A 16,507-nucleotide genomic window follows, 5' to 3' on the forward strand; every position below is an offset into this window, starting at 1 on the left:
ATTGTTGCTCTTTTTTTGTTCATAGCGCAAAAAATAAAAACCACAGAGGTGATCAAATACCACCAAGAGAAAGCACTATTTGTTGGAAAAAAGGATGTCAGTTTTGTTTGGGTATAGTGTTGCACAACTGCGCAATTGTCAGTTAAAGCGCCACAGTGCCGTATCGCAAAAAATGGCCTGGTAATTAAGGGGGAAAATCTTCCGGTCTAAGTGGTTCCCAGGGAACACACTTAACCCCTTGATCGCCCCCTAGTGTTAACCCCTCCCCTGCCAGTGACATTTATTCAGTAATCAGTTGCTATTTTTAGGTCTAATCACTCTTTAAATGTCAATGGTATCAAAAAAGTGTCAAAAGTGTTCGATCTGTCCACCGCAATGTCGCAGTCCCGCTACAAATCGCAGATCACTGCCATTACTAGTAAAAAAATAAATAATAAAAATTCCCTAAATCTATCCCCTATTTTGTAGATGCTAAAACTTTTGTGCAAACCAATCAATATACGCTTATTGCGATTTTTTTACCAAAAATATGTAGAAGAATACATATTGGCATAAACTGATGAAGAAATGTGTTTTTTTATATTTTTTGGGGGATTTTTATTATAGTAACAGGTTTTTTTTATTATAGCAAAAAGTTTCTTTTTTTCAAAATTGTCGTTCTTTTTTTGTTTATAGCGCAAAAAATAAAAACCGCAGAGGTGATCAAATACCACCAAGAGAAAGCTCTATTTTTTGGAAAATAGGACACAAATTTTGTTTGGGTACAGCATTGTACGACTGCCCAATTGTCAGTTAAAGTGACGCAAAAAATGTCCTTGTAATTAAGGGGGAAATCTTCTGGTCTAAGTGGTTAAGTGTGGATGGCTTTCTGAAGAGGAGGTTCACTCAGCTCCTATTACTGGGGAAGTCCTACAGAGCTTGTTGGCTTTAAGCTTTAATTGCGTTGTTTGCTGCTTACATAGATGCAGCTTGGAAGTCGGTGAGTGTGCATTGATGGTGGCTGGATAACACGGTAGTGTCATTATCCTTTATTTGGTGGAAGAAATACAGACATGTGGATTTAATTAGTGGACTTTATTATATTACAATATATGATATTTGCTCTTAACGGGGCAGTTTCTTACATATTCACTTGAGTTTCATGGTGAATTAATTTTTTTTTGTGATTTCTTTTTTCATTTCACTTGTTGATTAATTTTACATTACATTTTGGCACTGCACCCTATACAGTAAAAGTATAACATCGGCACTTACTTTGTCTGCTGCTGCTTTAGAGTCTTGCCTTTCATCTTCTTTGAATCGGTTCACAAAAAAAGCTTTGGCCATACTTCTATTTTAATGGTTAGTATGTAAATGGAAAGCATATTTTCACAACTATATATTTTTTTCCATTGAAGGAAGATGGAGGAATGCCATAACAGTACAGAAAATATGTTCTACATTTCAGCATTTTCCTTCACTCAAACTGGACAATGTCTCCTTTTCACTGCAGTTCTATTGATGTATCTGATGACTATTCTTGGAAACATGACCATTGCTGTATTGGTGTGTCTGGTTCCCCAGCTCCATACGCCAATGTATTTCTTCTTGAGTAATCTTGCTATTAGTGATGTTATATATGCTTCAGTTACTCTTCCAAAACTTCTCTCCATACTCCTAACACATGACCACCGGATGTCTTTCTCTGCCTGTATGACTCAGGTTTACTTCTTCTCATTGTCAGCTGGTTGTGATATGTTTCTACTGACCTCCATGTCCTATGACCGATATATGGCAATCTGTAAGCCGTTACAATATTCCTTACATATGAGAAAAGATGTATGCCTTTCATTGGCTCTATCCCCTTGGCTCATATCATTAACTAATTCAAAAGTCAATGTGTTAGCCACATCTCTGTTGTCCTTCTGTCTCCCACAAAATGTTGACCATTTCTTTTGTGATCAGAAAGCACTGTATGCAATAACCTCTAGTGATGCTACAAGCAGATACATACTTATGTTATGTCAGGATGCACTGTTGGTATCTGTCCCTTTTTTGCTTATTATGACCTCCTATGTATTCATCATCTCCACCATACTAAAAATTCAATCCTCGGTGGGCCGACTGAAAGCTTATTCCAGTTGCACATCCCACCTTACCACAGTAATATTATTCTATGCTCCAATCATTATAATATATGGTAAACCAGATTTTGAAGGTTCTAAGGAACTGGACAAGTTGCTGACCTTGCTATATACAGCTGTGGTTCCAATGCTCAACCCATTTGTCTACTCTTTGAGGAACAAAGATATTTTTAATGCTATCAAAAATATAAAAAGCAAATGGAACATGATTTACATTAAATAAATATTTGCCAGATCCTGTAACTAATTTATTGTATGAGAGCCATGTGCACAAAGGGCCAGAATATTTAAATATGGATTTAGCACGGTGTATGAAGCCCTCTTTATGGATTTTGTTCCATAATTTCCCCCCTGTGTGGATCAGCAGCTCTGTCGGCCATACGTTTTGCCCATCGACCCCTTAATCCACTTTAGCCTAAAAGATTCGGAATCTGACACAGCCATCTGTATTTGAGAGCAGAAACTGAAATTAAACATATGAATACAGAAAGGGGTGCCAGACTTATATTGGTTAAAAGTGTGCAACATAGTTTTAATTGTTGATAAAAAAAGTCATATATTTTGGGGGGGCAACACCACTTCCCCTTTATAAGGGCTCAACACAAGATAAGACTTGGATGGACTCAGAGAAACCAGTGACTTCAAAGATCTAAATTAGAACCGGTATTGAACTCTCCTCATGGAGGGAGAAATTGACAGCAGTTGCTGTTCAGCATCTGCTGTCAGGTACTGGTATTGGTTCTGATATAGATCTGTGAAGTAACTAGCTTCTCTGTGTCCATCCAAGTCTTGTCCTGTGTTGAGTCCTGATGAAGGGGAAGTGGTGTTGCCCCCTAAAAGATGTTGGCTTTTTTTTAATTTATTTTTTTATCAACAAATTAATCAAAAGCATTTATCTTGGACTCTTTATCTGACTGTGGTCTGTCACCTCTGGTAATGTTGGGTGCCCAGGAATGGAAACCTTGCTGGGTAGAGCCCACCTCACCAAAGCTAATGAGTTTGTTTTTCCCAGTGCCTCTTTAAGTATGCAGTACTGAAATTAAACAAACCAGGTAATATTTTTCTGGTTGTCCATAGTCCCTGACTCTTATGACTTTAATTTCCTGTTCTTGGCCATCACAGGTGGAACGTGGTGTACCCTTATGCTGCTATAGCCTGATCTTTTCACTTTTCATGTGTTGTGGACATTGTAATTTGTATAAACCAAGGAAATATGCATTTTTTTGTAGGCAGCAAACAACACATCTGGCACCAAAAAGAACTACACAGTCAAAGTTGCTTCGTTTACACATGTGGGGGAAAGTGGAACAGCCATTTTATTTCTCAAACATTTAGTTTTGATTAAGCAGATATGTTGGATGTATAATGTATTTTGTAATTGGAAGTCCTATTGTGTAACATCTTTACTTGTGTTAGAATGCTACTTACACCTCCAGCTGGGCAGATTGCTCTCTGTCTTTTAAAGAATTCACAAGGCGATGTGAATGACCACCAGAGAGACTTTGTGCACAAAGCAAGGTCCATAAAGACATGGATGAGCGAGTTTGGGGTGGAGGAACTTGAATGGCCTGCACTGACCTCGACCGATAGAACACCTTTGGGATGAATTAGAGCGTAGACTGCAAGCTAGGCCTTCTCGTCCAACATCAGTGCCTGACCTCACAAATGCACTTCTGGAACAATGGTCAAACATTCCCATGGACACACTCCTAAACCTTGTTGATATCCTTCCCAGAAGAGTTGAAGCTGTTATAGCTGCAAAGAGTGGACCAACTCAATATTGTACCCTATGGACTAAGACTGGGATGCCATTAAAGTCTATGTGCATGTAAAGTCAGGTGTCCCAATACTTTTGACAAAATAGTATATAAAGTATCTCACAAAAGTGAGTACACCCCTCACATTTTTGTAAATATTTTATTCTATATTTTCATGTGACAACACTGAAGAAATGACACTTTGCTACAATTTAAAGTAGTGAGTGTACAGCTTGAATAACAGTAAAAAAATTGCTGTCCCCTCAAAATAACTCAACACACAGCCATTAATGTCTAAACCGCTGGCAACAAAAGTGAGTACACCCCTACGTGAAAATGTCCAAATTGCGCCCAATTAGCCATTTTCCCTCCCCAGTGTCATGTGACTCGTTAGAGTTACAAGGTCTCAGATGTGAATGGAGAGCAGGTGTGTTAAATTTGGTGTTATCGCTCTCACTCTCTCATACTGGTCACTGGAAGTTCAACATGGCACCTAATGGCAAAGAACTCTCTGAGGATCTGATAAAAAGAATTGTTGCTCTACATAAAGATGGCCTAGGCTATAAGAAGATTGCCAAGACCCTGAAACTGAGCTGCAGTACGGTGGCCAAGACCATACAGCGGTTTAACAACAGAACAGGTTCCACTCAGAACAGTATGTTAAAGAAAAAAACTGCACTAGTAAGACAGCTAAGAAAGCTGCAACTCAAAAGTGAAATACACACCAAACAAACAAGAAGCAAAAAGAAGCTGTGCTAATAGTGAATGAAATAAGCAAATAAATGTGATCTAGTGAGCAAGTAAACCTTGTTTAGTTGAAAAATGAAAACCCTGCAATGTTAAACTTCTACGAAGCCTTATTTGATAATTACTTTTTTCATGCAGCCTTAGAGAACAAAAAAAACAAAAACATGTTTATTTACTAATGAAAGATAGGAGTATTTTAACTAAGGAATTTTCCCTAGGAAGAAAAAATAGGATTTTCATAACAGCTTACAGTACCTGTAAAATCCTTTTCTTGGAGTACATCACAGGACACAGAGCATCATAGTAATTACTATGTGGGTTATAGGCCACCTTCAGGTGATGGACACTGGCACACACAAGACAGGAAGTTCACTCCCTATACAACCCCTCGCATACTGGGAGTACCCCAGTTTTTGTAGCAAAGCAATATACATATATTCCAAAAAAGTGGAGGGACCTCTGTGTCCCCTGATGTACTCTAAGAAAAGGATTTTACAGGTAAGCTGTTATAAAAATCCTATTTTCTTTATCGTACATCACGGGACACAGAGCACCACAGTAATTAGTATGTGGGATGTCCCAAAGCAATACTATCAGACTTGAGGACCTATACTGTCGCCTGCAGCACACTGCGCCCAAAGGCGATATCCTCATGCCTTTTTACACCCACCTGATAGAATCTAGTGAATGTATGGACTGAAGACCAAGTTGCGGCCTTGCAGATTTGAGCCATGGAACCATGGCGATGCAGTGCCCACGAAGCACTAACTGCCCTGGTAGAGTGCACTTTGATTTGAAAAGGTAGAATTCTCCCCTTTAAACCATAAGCCTGAATAATAACTTGCCGAATCCATCTAGAATTAGTCGATTTCGCCACTGCCTGTCCTTTCCTAGGACCTTCTGGCAATAAAAATAGAACATCAGTTTTCCGAAACTGAGCAGTCACTTTAAATAGACCTTGACTGCTCTCACTACATTAAGGCAATGTAGTGACTTCTCTTCCATAGAACAGAGTTCTGGAAAAAACGAAGGTAGAACAATATCTTGGTTCAGATGAAAACCTGACACCACTTTAGGCAGAAAACTTGGATGAGGACGCCACACCACCTTGTCCTTGTGAACAATTAAATATGGCTCTTTACAAGAAAGAGTGGCCAACTCTGATACCTTTCTTGCAGAGAATATAGCAACCAGTAAAATTCCTTGTCAAAAGGATCAAGGGAATATGCCGTATAGGCTCAAAAGGCTGTTTTTGTAGACTAAATTCAAGTCCCAAGGGTTTAAAGGTGACCTAACTGGATGATTAAGCTGTGTTACCCCTTGCATAAAAACACGGACCAAAGAATGCAAAGCAAGTGGTCTTTGAAACAATACCGATAAGGCCAGCTTCATTTCTACCCCTAATTGCAGAAAGACAAGAATTCTTCTTATGACATACTTCCAAGGATGCAAACCTCTGGATTCACACCAGGAAACATATGCCCTCCAGACTCTATAATATATGATTCTGGAAGCCGGTTTCCTCGGTAGATACCACTGACCCAGAAAGCCCACAATTCTTTAGACTGTGGGTTTCAATAGCCAAACCATTAAATTTAGAGTTTGTAAGGTAGAATGGAATACTGGTCCCTGCGAGAGCAGGTCTGGATGCGTTGGAAGGGTCCATGGGTGCCATACCTCCATTTTTTACAATCTCTGCATACCAAGATCTTCTGGGCCACACTGGGGCTACAAGAACCACTGGCTTCCTTCCTGCTTGATTCTGTGAAGAAGCCGTGGTAGCAGCTGAATAGGGGGAATGCATAAATCAGTGAAAACTGATCCCACGAGGTCACCAAAGCATCTGTCCCGTATGCGAATGGATTCCTTGTCCTTGACACAAAGTTGTCCAGTTTCTTGTTGAACCTGGGCGCCAATAGATCTATGTCTGGGGTCCCCCATCTTTGGCAAATAGCCAGGAAGATGTCAGAATGAAGAGACCATTCCCTCGGGAATAACTGCTGGTGACTCAAGAAGTCAGCCTGCAAATTCTCTATTCCTGGAATGAAGACTGCCGATAGGCAAGGTACATGCTTCTCTGCCCAAGCTAGGATATGGTTCACCTCCCTCTGGGCTGTGTGACTAATGGTGCCCCCTTGGTGATTGATAGGGATGAGCCCGATGTTTGAGTCGAACGTAAGGTGTTCGCCTTTGCGGAATAGCAAACAATTTGGAGTGTTCGCGGCAAATTCGAAAGCCACGGAACACCCTTTAAAAGCCTATGGGAGAAATCAAAAGTGATCATTTTAAAGGCTTATATGCATGGTATTGTCACAAAAAGTGTTTGGGGACCTGGGTCCTGCCCCAGGGGACGTGTATCAATGCAAAAAAAGTTTAAAAAACAGTCCTTGAGAAAGCGACTGTCCAAGGGAAATAGTCCAGAACCGAAAAGGCCTTGCCCATCAACATCCTATAGATTTGGGCAGCACGCTTGGCTCTGAGGGCCTGGACATTCAGGTTACAAGATTGTCCTGTCAGGATCCAATCCAACAATGCCACAGCAGTGGCTTCTATCAATCACTAGGGATGAGCCGAACACCCCCTGGTTCCGTTCGCAGCAGAACATACGAACAGGCAAAAAATTTGTTTGAACACGCGAACACCATGAATAATCAAAGGTGCTAATTTTAAAGGCTTATATGCAAGCTATTGTCATAAAAAGTGTTTGGGGACCTGGGTACTGCCCCAGGGGACAAAAAATTGCTGTTTTTTTGGGAGCAGTGATTTTAATAATGCTTAAAGTGAAACAATAAAAGTGAAATATTCCTTTAAATTTTATACCTGGGGGTGTCTATAGTATGCCTGTAAAATGGCGCATGTTTCCCGTGTTTACAACAGTCCCTGCACAAAATGACATTTCTAAAGGAAAAAAAGTCATTTAAAAGTACTCACAGCTATAATGAATTGTCGGTCCTGGCAATACACATAAAAGTAATTGAAAAAAAAACGGCATGGGATTCCCCCGCAGTCCATTACCAGGCCCTTTGGGTCTGGTATGAATATTAAGGGAAACCCCGAACCAAAATTAAAAAAAAAAATAGCGTGGGGGTCCCCCCAAATTTCATACCAGGCCCTTCAGGTCTGGTGTGGATATTAAGGGGAACCTCGCGCCAAAATTTAAAAAAAAATGGTGTGGGGTTCCCCCTCAAAATCCATACCAGACGAAGGGTCTGGCATGGATTTTAAGGGGAACCCCGCGCTGAGATTAAAAATAAAATTGCGTGGGGGTCCCCCCAAAAATCCATACCAGACCCTTATCCGAGCACGCAACCTGGCAGGCTGCAGGAAAAGAGGGGGGCGAGAGACCCCCCCCCCCGAACCGTACCAGGCCACATGCCCTCAACATGGGGAGGGTGCTTTGGGGTAGCCGGGTGGCCCCGCCCCATCTGACGCTATAGGGAAGCCATGGAGATGTCCCCGTGTGTCAGAGGGGGCGGGGACACCCGGTGATGTCACTGTGTGGCCCCGTTCTCAGTTATACAAGAACTGTCACCTGAGAGGACGATCATTAAGGCGGATCGCTGGTGGCGTGCAGGTTTTTTTTTTCTTTTCGGGTCCATCAGCAGAGCAAGAGAAGAAGAAGAAGACTTTGTGAGACAGTTTTATTTTTTTTTAAATAAAGGACTTATCCCCAAGCCGTGTCATGTCATTTTTACCATTTTCACACTTTTTTTGTGAAATGGTAGGGGTACATTTGTACCCCGTTACCATTTAACACATGGGGGAGGCTGGGATCTGGGGGTCCCCTTGTTAAAGGGGGCTTCCAGATTCCAATAAGCCACCCACCCGCAGACTCCCACAACCACCGGGCAAGGGTTGTGGGGATGAGGCCCTTGTCCCCATCAACATGGGGACACGGTGCTTTGGGGGGCTACCCCAAAGCACCCTCCCCATGTTGAGGGCATGTGGCCTGGTATGCTTCAGGAGGGGGGGCACTCTCTTATCCCCCCTCTTTTCCTGTGGCCTGCCAGGTTGCGTGCTCAGATAAGGGTTTGGTATTGATTTTTGGGGGGACCCCCACGCTATTTTATTTTTAATCTCAGCGCGGGGTTCCCCTAAAATTCATACCAGACCTGAAGAGTCTGGTATGGATTTTTAGGGGGGCCCCCACACCATTTTTTTTTAAATTTTGGCACAGGGTTCCCCTTAATATCCATACCAGATCTGAAGGGCCTAGTATGGAATTTGAGGACACCCCCACGCAATTTTTTTTTTACATTTTGGTTTGGGGTTCCCCTTAATATTCATGCCAGACCCAAAGGGCCTGGTAATGAACTGTGGGGGAATTCCATGCCATTTTTTTCAATGACTTTTATGTGTATTACCAGGACCGACAATTCATTATGGCCGCGAATACTTTTAAATTACTTTTTTTCCTTTAGAAATGTCATTTTGTGCAGGGACTGTTGTAAACACGGGAAACATGCGCCACTTTACAGGTATACTATAGACACCCCCCAGGTACAAAATTTAAAGGAATATATCTGGTTCCTTCAGCCTATCAATTAAGGGGGGGTGGTTAATTGCTCACAGGTGCCTATTTAACTGGGTGTAGAACTCAGTCTGAGCCTGCTCAGTCTTTGGCTGTGGAACTTTGTGTAAGTGGAACTTGGTATAAGTGGGAGTTAAAAACTAGAGTTATAGAGTGAATAAGTCTTGCTTGTTGATTGCTGGGTTTGCTGGGGTGCATTTTTGGGGCTTTTCCTTTTAGTTTTTCATTTTCCTTTTTCTGTCACTTTTTAAATAGCTTTTTTTTTTTTTTTTTTTTTTCCTCTGGTTCCTTCAGCCTATCAATTAAGGGGGGTGGTTAATTGCTCACAGGTGCCTATTTAACTGGGTGTAGAACTCAGTCTGAGCGTGCTCAGTCTTTGGCTGTGGAACTTTGTGTAAGTGGAACTTGGTATAAGTGGGAGTTAAAAACTAGAGTTATAGAGTGAATAAGTCTTGCTTGTTGATTGCTGGGTTTGCTGGGGTGCATTTTTGGGGCTTTTCCTTTTAGTTTTTCATTTGCCTTTTTCTGTCACTTTTTAAATAGCTTTTTTTTTTTTTTTTCCTCTGGTTCCTTCAGCCTATCAATTAAGGGGGGTGGTTAATTGCTCACAGGTGCCTATTTAACTGGGTGTAGAACTCAGTCTGAGCGTGCTCAGTCTTTGGCTGTGGAACTTTGTGTAAGTGGAACTTGGTATAAGTGGGAGTTAAAAACTAGAGTTATAGAGTGAATAAGGCTTGCTTGTTGATTGCTGGGTTTGCTGGGGTGCATTTTTGGGGCTTTTCCTTTTAGTTTTTCATTTGCCTTTTTCTGTCACTTTTTAAATAGCTTTTTTTTTTTTTTTTTTCCTCTGGTTCCTTCAGCCTATCAATTAAGGGGGGTGGTTAATTGCTCACAGGTGCCTATTTAACTGGGTGTAGAACTCAATCTGAGCGTGCTCAGTCTTTGGCTGTGGAACTTTGTGTAAGTGGAACTTGGTATAAGTGGGAGTTAAAAACTAGAGTTATAGAGTGAATAAGTCTTGCTTGTTGATTGCTGGGTTTGCTGGGGTGCATTTTTGGGGCTTTTCCTTTTAGTTTTTCATTTGCCTTTTTCTGTCACTTTTTAAATAGCTTTTTTTTTTTTTTTTCCTCTGGTTCCTTCAGCCTATCAATTAAGGGGGGTGGTTAATTGCTCACAGGTGCCTATTTAACTGGGTGTAGAACTCAGTCTGAGCGTGCTCAGTCTTTGGCTGTGGAACTTTGTGTAAGTGGAACTTGGTATAAGTGGGAGTTAAAAACTAGAGTTATAGAGTGAATAAGGCTTGCTTGTTGATTGCTGGGTTTGCTGGGGTGCATTTTTGGGGCTTTTCCTTTTAGTTTTTCATTTGCCTTTTTCTGTCACTTTTTAAATAGCTTTTTTTTTTTTTTTTTTCCTCTGGTTCCTTCAGCCTATCAATTAAGGGGGGTGGTTAATTGCTCACAGGTGCCTATTTAACTGGGTGTAGAACTCAATCTGAGCGTGCTCAGTCTTTGGCTGTGGAACTTTGTGTAAGTGGAACTTGGTATAAGTGGGAGTTAAAAACTAGAGTTATAGAGTGAATAAGTCTTGCTTGTTGATTGCTGGGTTTACTGGGGTGCATTTTTGGGGCTTTTCCTTTTAGTTTTTCATTTGCCTTTTTCTGTCACTTTTTAAATAGCTTTTTTTTTTTTTTTTTTCCTCTGGTTCCTTCAGCCTATCAATTAAGGGGGGTGGTTAATTGCTCACAGGTGCCTATTTAACTGGGTGTGGAACTCAGTCTGAGCGTGCTCAGTCTTTGGCTGTGGAACTTTGTGTAAGTGGAACTTGGTATAAGTGGGAGTTAAAAACTAGAGTTATAGAGTGAATAAGTCTTGCTTGTTGATTGCTGGGTTTACTGGGGTGCATTTTTGGGGCTTTTCCTTTTAGTTTTTCATTTGCCTTTTTCTGTCACTTTTTAAATAGCCTTTTTTTTTTTTCCTCTGGTTCCTTCAGCCTATCAATTAAGGGGGGTGGTTAATTGCTCACAGGTGCCTATTTAACTGGGTGTAGAACTCAGTCTGAGCGTGCTCAGTCTTTGGCTGTGGAACTTTGTGTAAGTGGAACTTGGTATAAGTGGGAGTTAAAAACTAGAGTTATAGAGTGAATAAGTCTTGCTTGTTGATTGCTGGGTTTACTGGGGTGCATTTTTGGGGCTTTTCCTTTTAGTTTTTCATTTGCCTTTTTCTGTCACTTTTTAAATAGCTTTTTTTTTTTTCCTCTGGTTCCTTCAGCCTATCAATTAAGGGGGGTGGTTAATTGCTCACAGGTGCCTATTTAACTGGGTGTAGAACTCAGTCTGAGCGTGCTCAGTCTTTGGCTGTGGAACTTTGTGTAAGTGGAACTTGGTATAAGTGGGAGTTAAAAACTAGAGTTATAGAGTGAATAAGTCTTGCTTGTTGATTGCTGGGTTTACTGGGGTGCATTTTTGGGGCTTTTCCTTTTAGTTTTTCATTTGCCTTTTTCTGTCACTTTTTAAATAGCCTTTTTTTTTTTTTTTTTCCTCTGGTTCCTTCAGCCTATCACTTAAGGGGGGTGGTTAATTGCTCACAGGTGCCTATTTAACTGGGTGTAGAACTCAATCTGAGCGTGCTCAGTCTTTGGCTGTGGAACTTTGTGTAAGTGGAACTTGGTATAAGTGGGAGTTAAAAACTAGAGTTATAGAGTGAATAAGTCTTGCTTGTTGATTGCTGGGTTTGCTGGGGTGCATTTTTGGGGCTTTTCCTTTTAGTTTTTCATTTTCCTTTTTCTGTCACTTTTTAAATAGCTTTTTTTTTTTTTTTTTTTTTTTCCTCTGGTTCCTTCAGCCTATCAATTAGGGGGGTGGTTAATTGCTCACAGGTGCCTATTTAACTGGGTGTAGAACTCAGTCTGAGCGTGCTCAGTCTTTGGCTGTGGAACTTTGTGTAAGTGGAACTTGGTATAAGTGGGAGTTAAAAACTAGAGTTATAGAGTGAATAAGTCTTGCTTGTTGATTGCTGGGTTTGCTGGGGTGCATTTTTGGGGCTTTTCCTTTTAGTTTTTCATTTGCCTTTTTCTGTCACTTTTTAAATAGCCTTTTTTTTTTTTTTTTTCCTCTGGTTCCTTCAGCCTATCAATTAAGGGGGGTGGTTAATTGCTCACAGGTGCCTATTTAACTGGGTGTAGAACTCAGTCTGAGCGTGCTCAGTCTTTGGCTGTGGAACTTTGTGTAAGTGGGAGTTAAAAACTAGAGTTTAAAACAGGAGGTTATAACAGGGGTCATAGTACCTGTGTAGTGTGAGTATCTGAGTGTTGTCTGAGTAGTGTGTGTGGATCGTTAGTACTTGTGTATTGTGTACTGTATACTTGAGTATTGCGAGTGCACGTAGGTCTGCGACTGTTCTGCGATTGCACGTAGGTCTGTGAGTACCTGTGTATTGTCTTGTTGTGTACCTGTGTATTGTCTTGAGTATTAGTGCCAGGAAGCTAGCTGTTAGGTAATTTGGACAGGGTAAAATCCCCAAATCCTCACTAAATTTAATAGGTACGATGCCCAGCGGGTGTGGAGAGGCGACTCTTTGTACATCTTGCCGCATGTATGCATTCCTTGATCATCCGATCGAGGGCGAATACTGCTGTGCAAAATGTAAGCACATTGTTTCCCTGGAAGCCCAGGTTCTGAATCTAGGGAAGCAACTGTCAGCACTGAGAAGTCCCTCCATACTAAAGGTGAGCCAGGAATGTACACGGCAGGTGCCGACAGGGGCCAGCACAGAGGCGGGTGGAGACAAAGAGGCGCAGGCACTAGCAAAGAGTAGATGGGTGACAGTCAGGAGGGGTAGAGGGGGAAGTGCCAGAGAGGCCGCTCCAGGACTGGAGCATCCCAATAAGTACGCTCCATTGAGTGTCATTGGTGAAACCAGTCAGGGACCAGCACTGCTGGAGATGAGGGACTCTCCTAGCTGCCGGGGGAAGAACTCCTCCAGTGAGAGTGGGGGGGCAGCAAAGGGAAAGGGAAGGCAGATTCTGGTGGTAGGGGACTCAATTCTTAGAAGGACAGAGAGGGCAATCTGTAACCAAGACCTGAAGCGCCGAACAGTATGTTGTCTACCGGGCGCTCGGGTTCGGCACATCACGGATCTTGTGGACAGATTACTGGGAGGGGCTGGGGAAGACCCGGCTGTCATGTTGCACGTTGGCACCAATGACAAAGTCAGAGGCAGATGGAGTGTCCTAAAGAACGATTTTAGGGACTTAGGTGCTAAATTGAGGAAAAGGACCTCCAAGGTAGTATTCTCAGGAATACTACCGGTACATCGAGCCACACCAGAAAGGCAGAGGGAGATTAGGGAAGTAAACAAGTGGCTGAAGAGCTGGTGTAGTAAGGAGGGGTTTGGGGTCCTGGAGGACTGGGCCGACTTCTCAGTCGGTAACCGGTACTATAGAAGGGACGGACTGCACCTAAATGAGGAGGGTGCAGATCTGCTGGGAATCAAGATGGCCAAAAAGTTAGAGGGGTTTTTAAACTAGGCGATGGGGGGGAGGGTCCAGAGACAGTGATAGCCAGCGCGGATGATATTCCAGAGGGTAGTGTTGGGGGCATTAGTGGTAGGTTAACCAAAGCACAAAAACACAAGGTGAGTATAGTAGCAAGTCCTAGTTGCAATTTTGAAACACCCAATACGAGGACAATATGCGACCGGTCTAAACTATGTGGCATGTTCACCAATGCCAGGAGCATGGCAGACAAGATGGGTGAACTAGAGATACTGTTGTACAAGGAGGATTTGGATTTTGTGGGAATTTCAGAGACCTGGTTCAACAGCTCTCATGATTGGCTGGCAAACATTCAAGGGTATACCCTATACCGCAAGGATAGAGAGGGTAAAAAAGGGGGAGGGGTATGCCTATATATCAAGAATAATGTACAAGCGAATGTGAGAGATGACATCACTGAGGGAGCTAGAGAGGAGGTGGAATCCTTATGGGTAGAGCTCCAAAGGGATGAAGCTAAGGGGAAAATAATACTGGGAGTATGCTATAGGCCCCCTATCCTGAAGGAGGAAGTGGAGACGGATCTCCTATCACAAATTGGATTAGCAGCAAGGATGGGAAGTGTTATCATAATGGGGGATTTTAATTATCCAGACATAGACTGGGCGGAGGGAACCGCGCATTCATTTAAGGCTCGCCAGTTCCTTAATGTCTTGCAGGACAATTTTATGGGTCAGATGGTAGACGCACCAACTAGAAATAAAACATTACTGGATCTACTGATTACCAACAATACAGACCTGATCACAGATGTGAAAATACGGGGCAATTTAGGTAACAGCGATCACAGGTCAATTAGTTTCAGTATAAATCACACAAATAGGAAACATAAAGGGAATACAAAGACTCTGAATTTCAAAAGAGCCAACTTCCCTAAACTACAAACCTTGCTAAAAGGCATAAATTGGGATAAAATATTAGGAACAAAGAATACGGAGGAGAGATGGGTTTGCTTTAAGAGCATATTAAATAAGGGCATTAGCCAATGTATCCCATTGGGTAATAAATTTAAAAGAGCGTACAAAAATCCTGGATGGCTTAACTCCAATATAAAAATGCATATAAAAGCAAAGGAGAAGGCCTTCAAAAAATACAAGGTTGAGGGATCATCCTCAGCATTCAGACTTTATAAAGAATGCAATAAGAAATGTAAGGGTGCAATTAGGACAGCTAAGATAGAACATGAAAGACACATAGCGGAGGAGAGCAAAAAAAATCCCAAGAAATTCTTTAAGTATGTAAACAGTAAAAAAGGGAGGACAGACCATATTGGCCCCATAAAGAATGAAGAAGGACATCTGGTTACAAAGGATGGGGAGATGGCAAAGGTATTGAATTTATTCTTCTCCTCAGTCTTCACGAGTGAATCGGGGGGCTTCAGTAACCAAAACTGCAGTGTTTATCCTCATGACACAACACAGGAAGCACCTCCATGGTTAACAGAGGACGGAATTAAAATTAGACTTGAGAAACTTAACATTAATAAATCACCGGGACCAGATGGCTTGCATCCGAGGGTACTTAGGGAACTCAGTCAGGTGATTGCCAGACCGTTGTTCCTAATTTTTACAGACAGTCTATTGACTGGAATGGTACCAGCTGATTGGAGAAAAGCCAATGTAGCACCAATATTTAAAAAGGGCCCAAAAAACATGCCTGGGAATTACAGACCAGTTAGCCTAACATCAATAGTATGTAAAATCTTGGAGGGGATGATAAGGGACTATATACAAGATTTTAGTAATAAGAACGATATCATTAGCAGTAATAAGCATGGATTCATGAAGAATCGTTCTTGCCAAACCAATCTATTAACCTTCTATGAGGAGGTGAGTTGCCATCTAGATAAAGGAAGGCCCGTAGACGTGGTGTATCTGGATTTTGCAAAAGCATTTGACACAGTTCCCCATAAACGTTTACTGTACAAAATAGGGTCCGTTGGCATGGACCATAGGGTGAGTACCTGGATTGAAAACTGGCTACAAGGGCGTGTTCAGAGGGTGGTGATAAATGGGGAGTACTCAGAATGGTCAGGGGTGGGTAGTGGGGTTCCCCAGGGTTCTGTGCTGGGACCAATCCTATTTAATTTGTTTATAAACGATCTGGAGGATGGGATAAACAGTTCAATCTCTGTATTTGCAGACGATACTAAGCTAAGCAGGGCAATAACTTCTCCGCAGGATGTGGAAACCTTGCAAAAAGACCTGAACAAATTAATGGGGTGGGCGACTACATGGCAAATGAGGTTCAATGTAGAAAAATGTAAAATAATGCATTTGGGTGGCAAAAATATGAATGCAATCTATACACTGGGGGGAGAACCTCTGGGGGAATCTAGAATGGAAAAGGACCTGGGGGTCCTAGTAGATGATAGGCTCAGCAATGGCATGCAATGCCAAGCTGCTGCTAATAAGGCAAACAGAATATTGGCATGTATTAAAAGGGGGATCAACTCCAGAGATAAAACGATAATTCTCCCGCTCTACAAGACTCTGGTCCGGCCGCACCTGGAGTATGCTGTCCAGTTCTGGGCACCAGTCCTCAGGAAGGATGTACTGGAAATGGAGCGAGTACAAAGAAGGGCAACAAAGCTAATAAAGGGTCTGGAGGATCTTAGTTATGAGGAAAGGTTGCGAGCGTTGAACTTATTCTCTCTGGAGAAGAGACGCTTGAGAGGGGATATGATTTCAATTTACAAATACTGTACTGGTGACTAGGGATGAGCCGAACACCCCCCTGTTCGGTTCGCACCAGAACATGCGAACAGGAAAAAAGTTCGTTCGAACACGCGAACACCGTTA

General features: G+C 42.1%; 1 protein-coding gene across 1 annotated transcript; it reads left to right on the forward strand.

Annotated features, from left to right (window-relative positions):
- Window positions 1-1,401: 1,401 nt before the first annotated feature.
- On the forward strand, window positions 1,402-2,350 carry LOC141105231 (olfactory receptor 1J21-like). Its single transcript, XM_073595119.1, has one exon. It carries the CDS (start codon window positions 1,402-1,404, stop codon window positions 2,344-2,346), a length of 945 nt encoding a protein of 314 aa, XP_073451220.1. The 3' UTR covers window positions 2,347-2,350.
- Window positions 2,351-16,507: the final 14,157 nt, after the last annotated feature.

Source organism: Aquarana catesbeiana, linkage group LG08 (assembly GCF_042186555.1).
Source record: "Aquarana catesbeiana isolate 2022-GZ linkage group LG08, ASM4218655v1, whole genome shotgun sequence".
In the NCBI taxonomy this organism is placed as follows: Eukaryota; Metazoa; Chordata; class Amphibia; order Anura; family Ranidae; genus Aquarana; species Aquarana catesbeiana.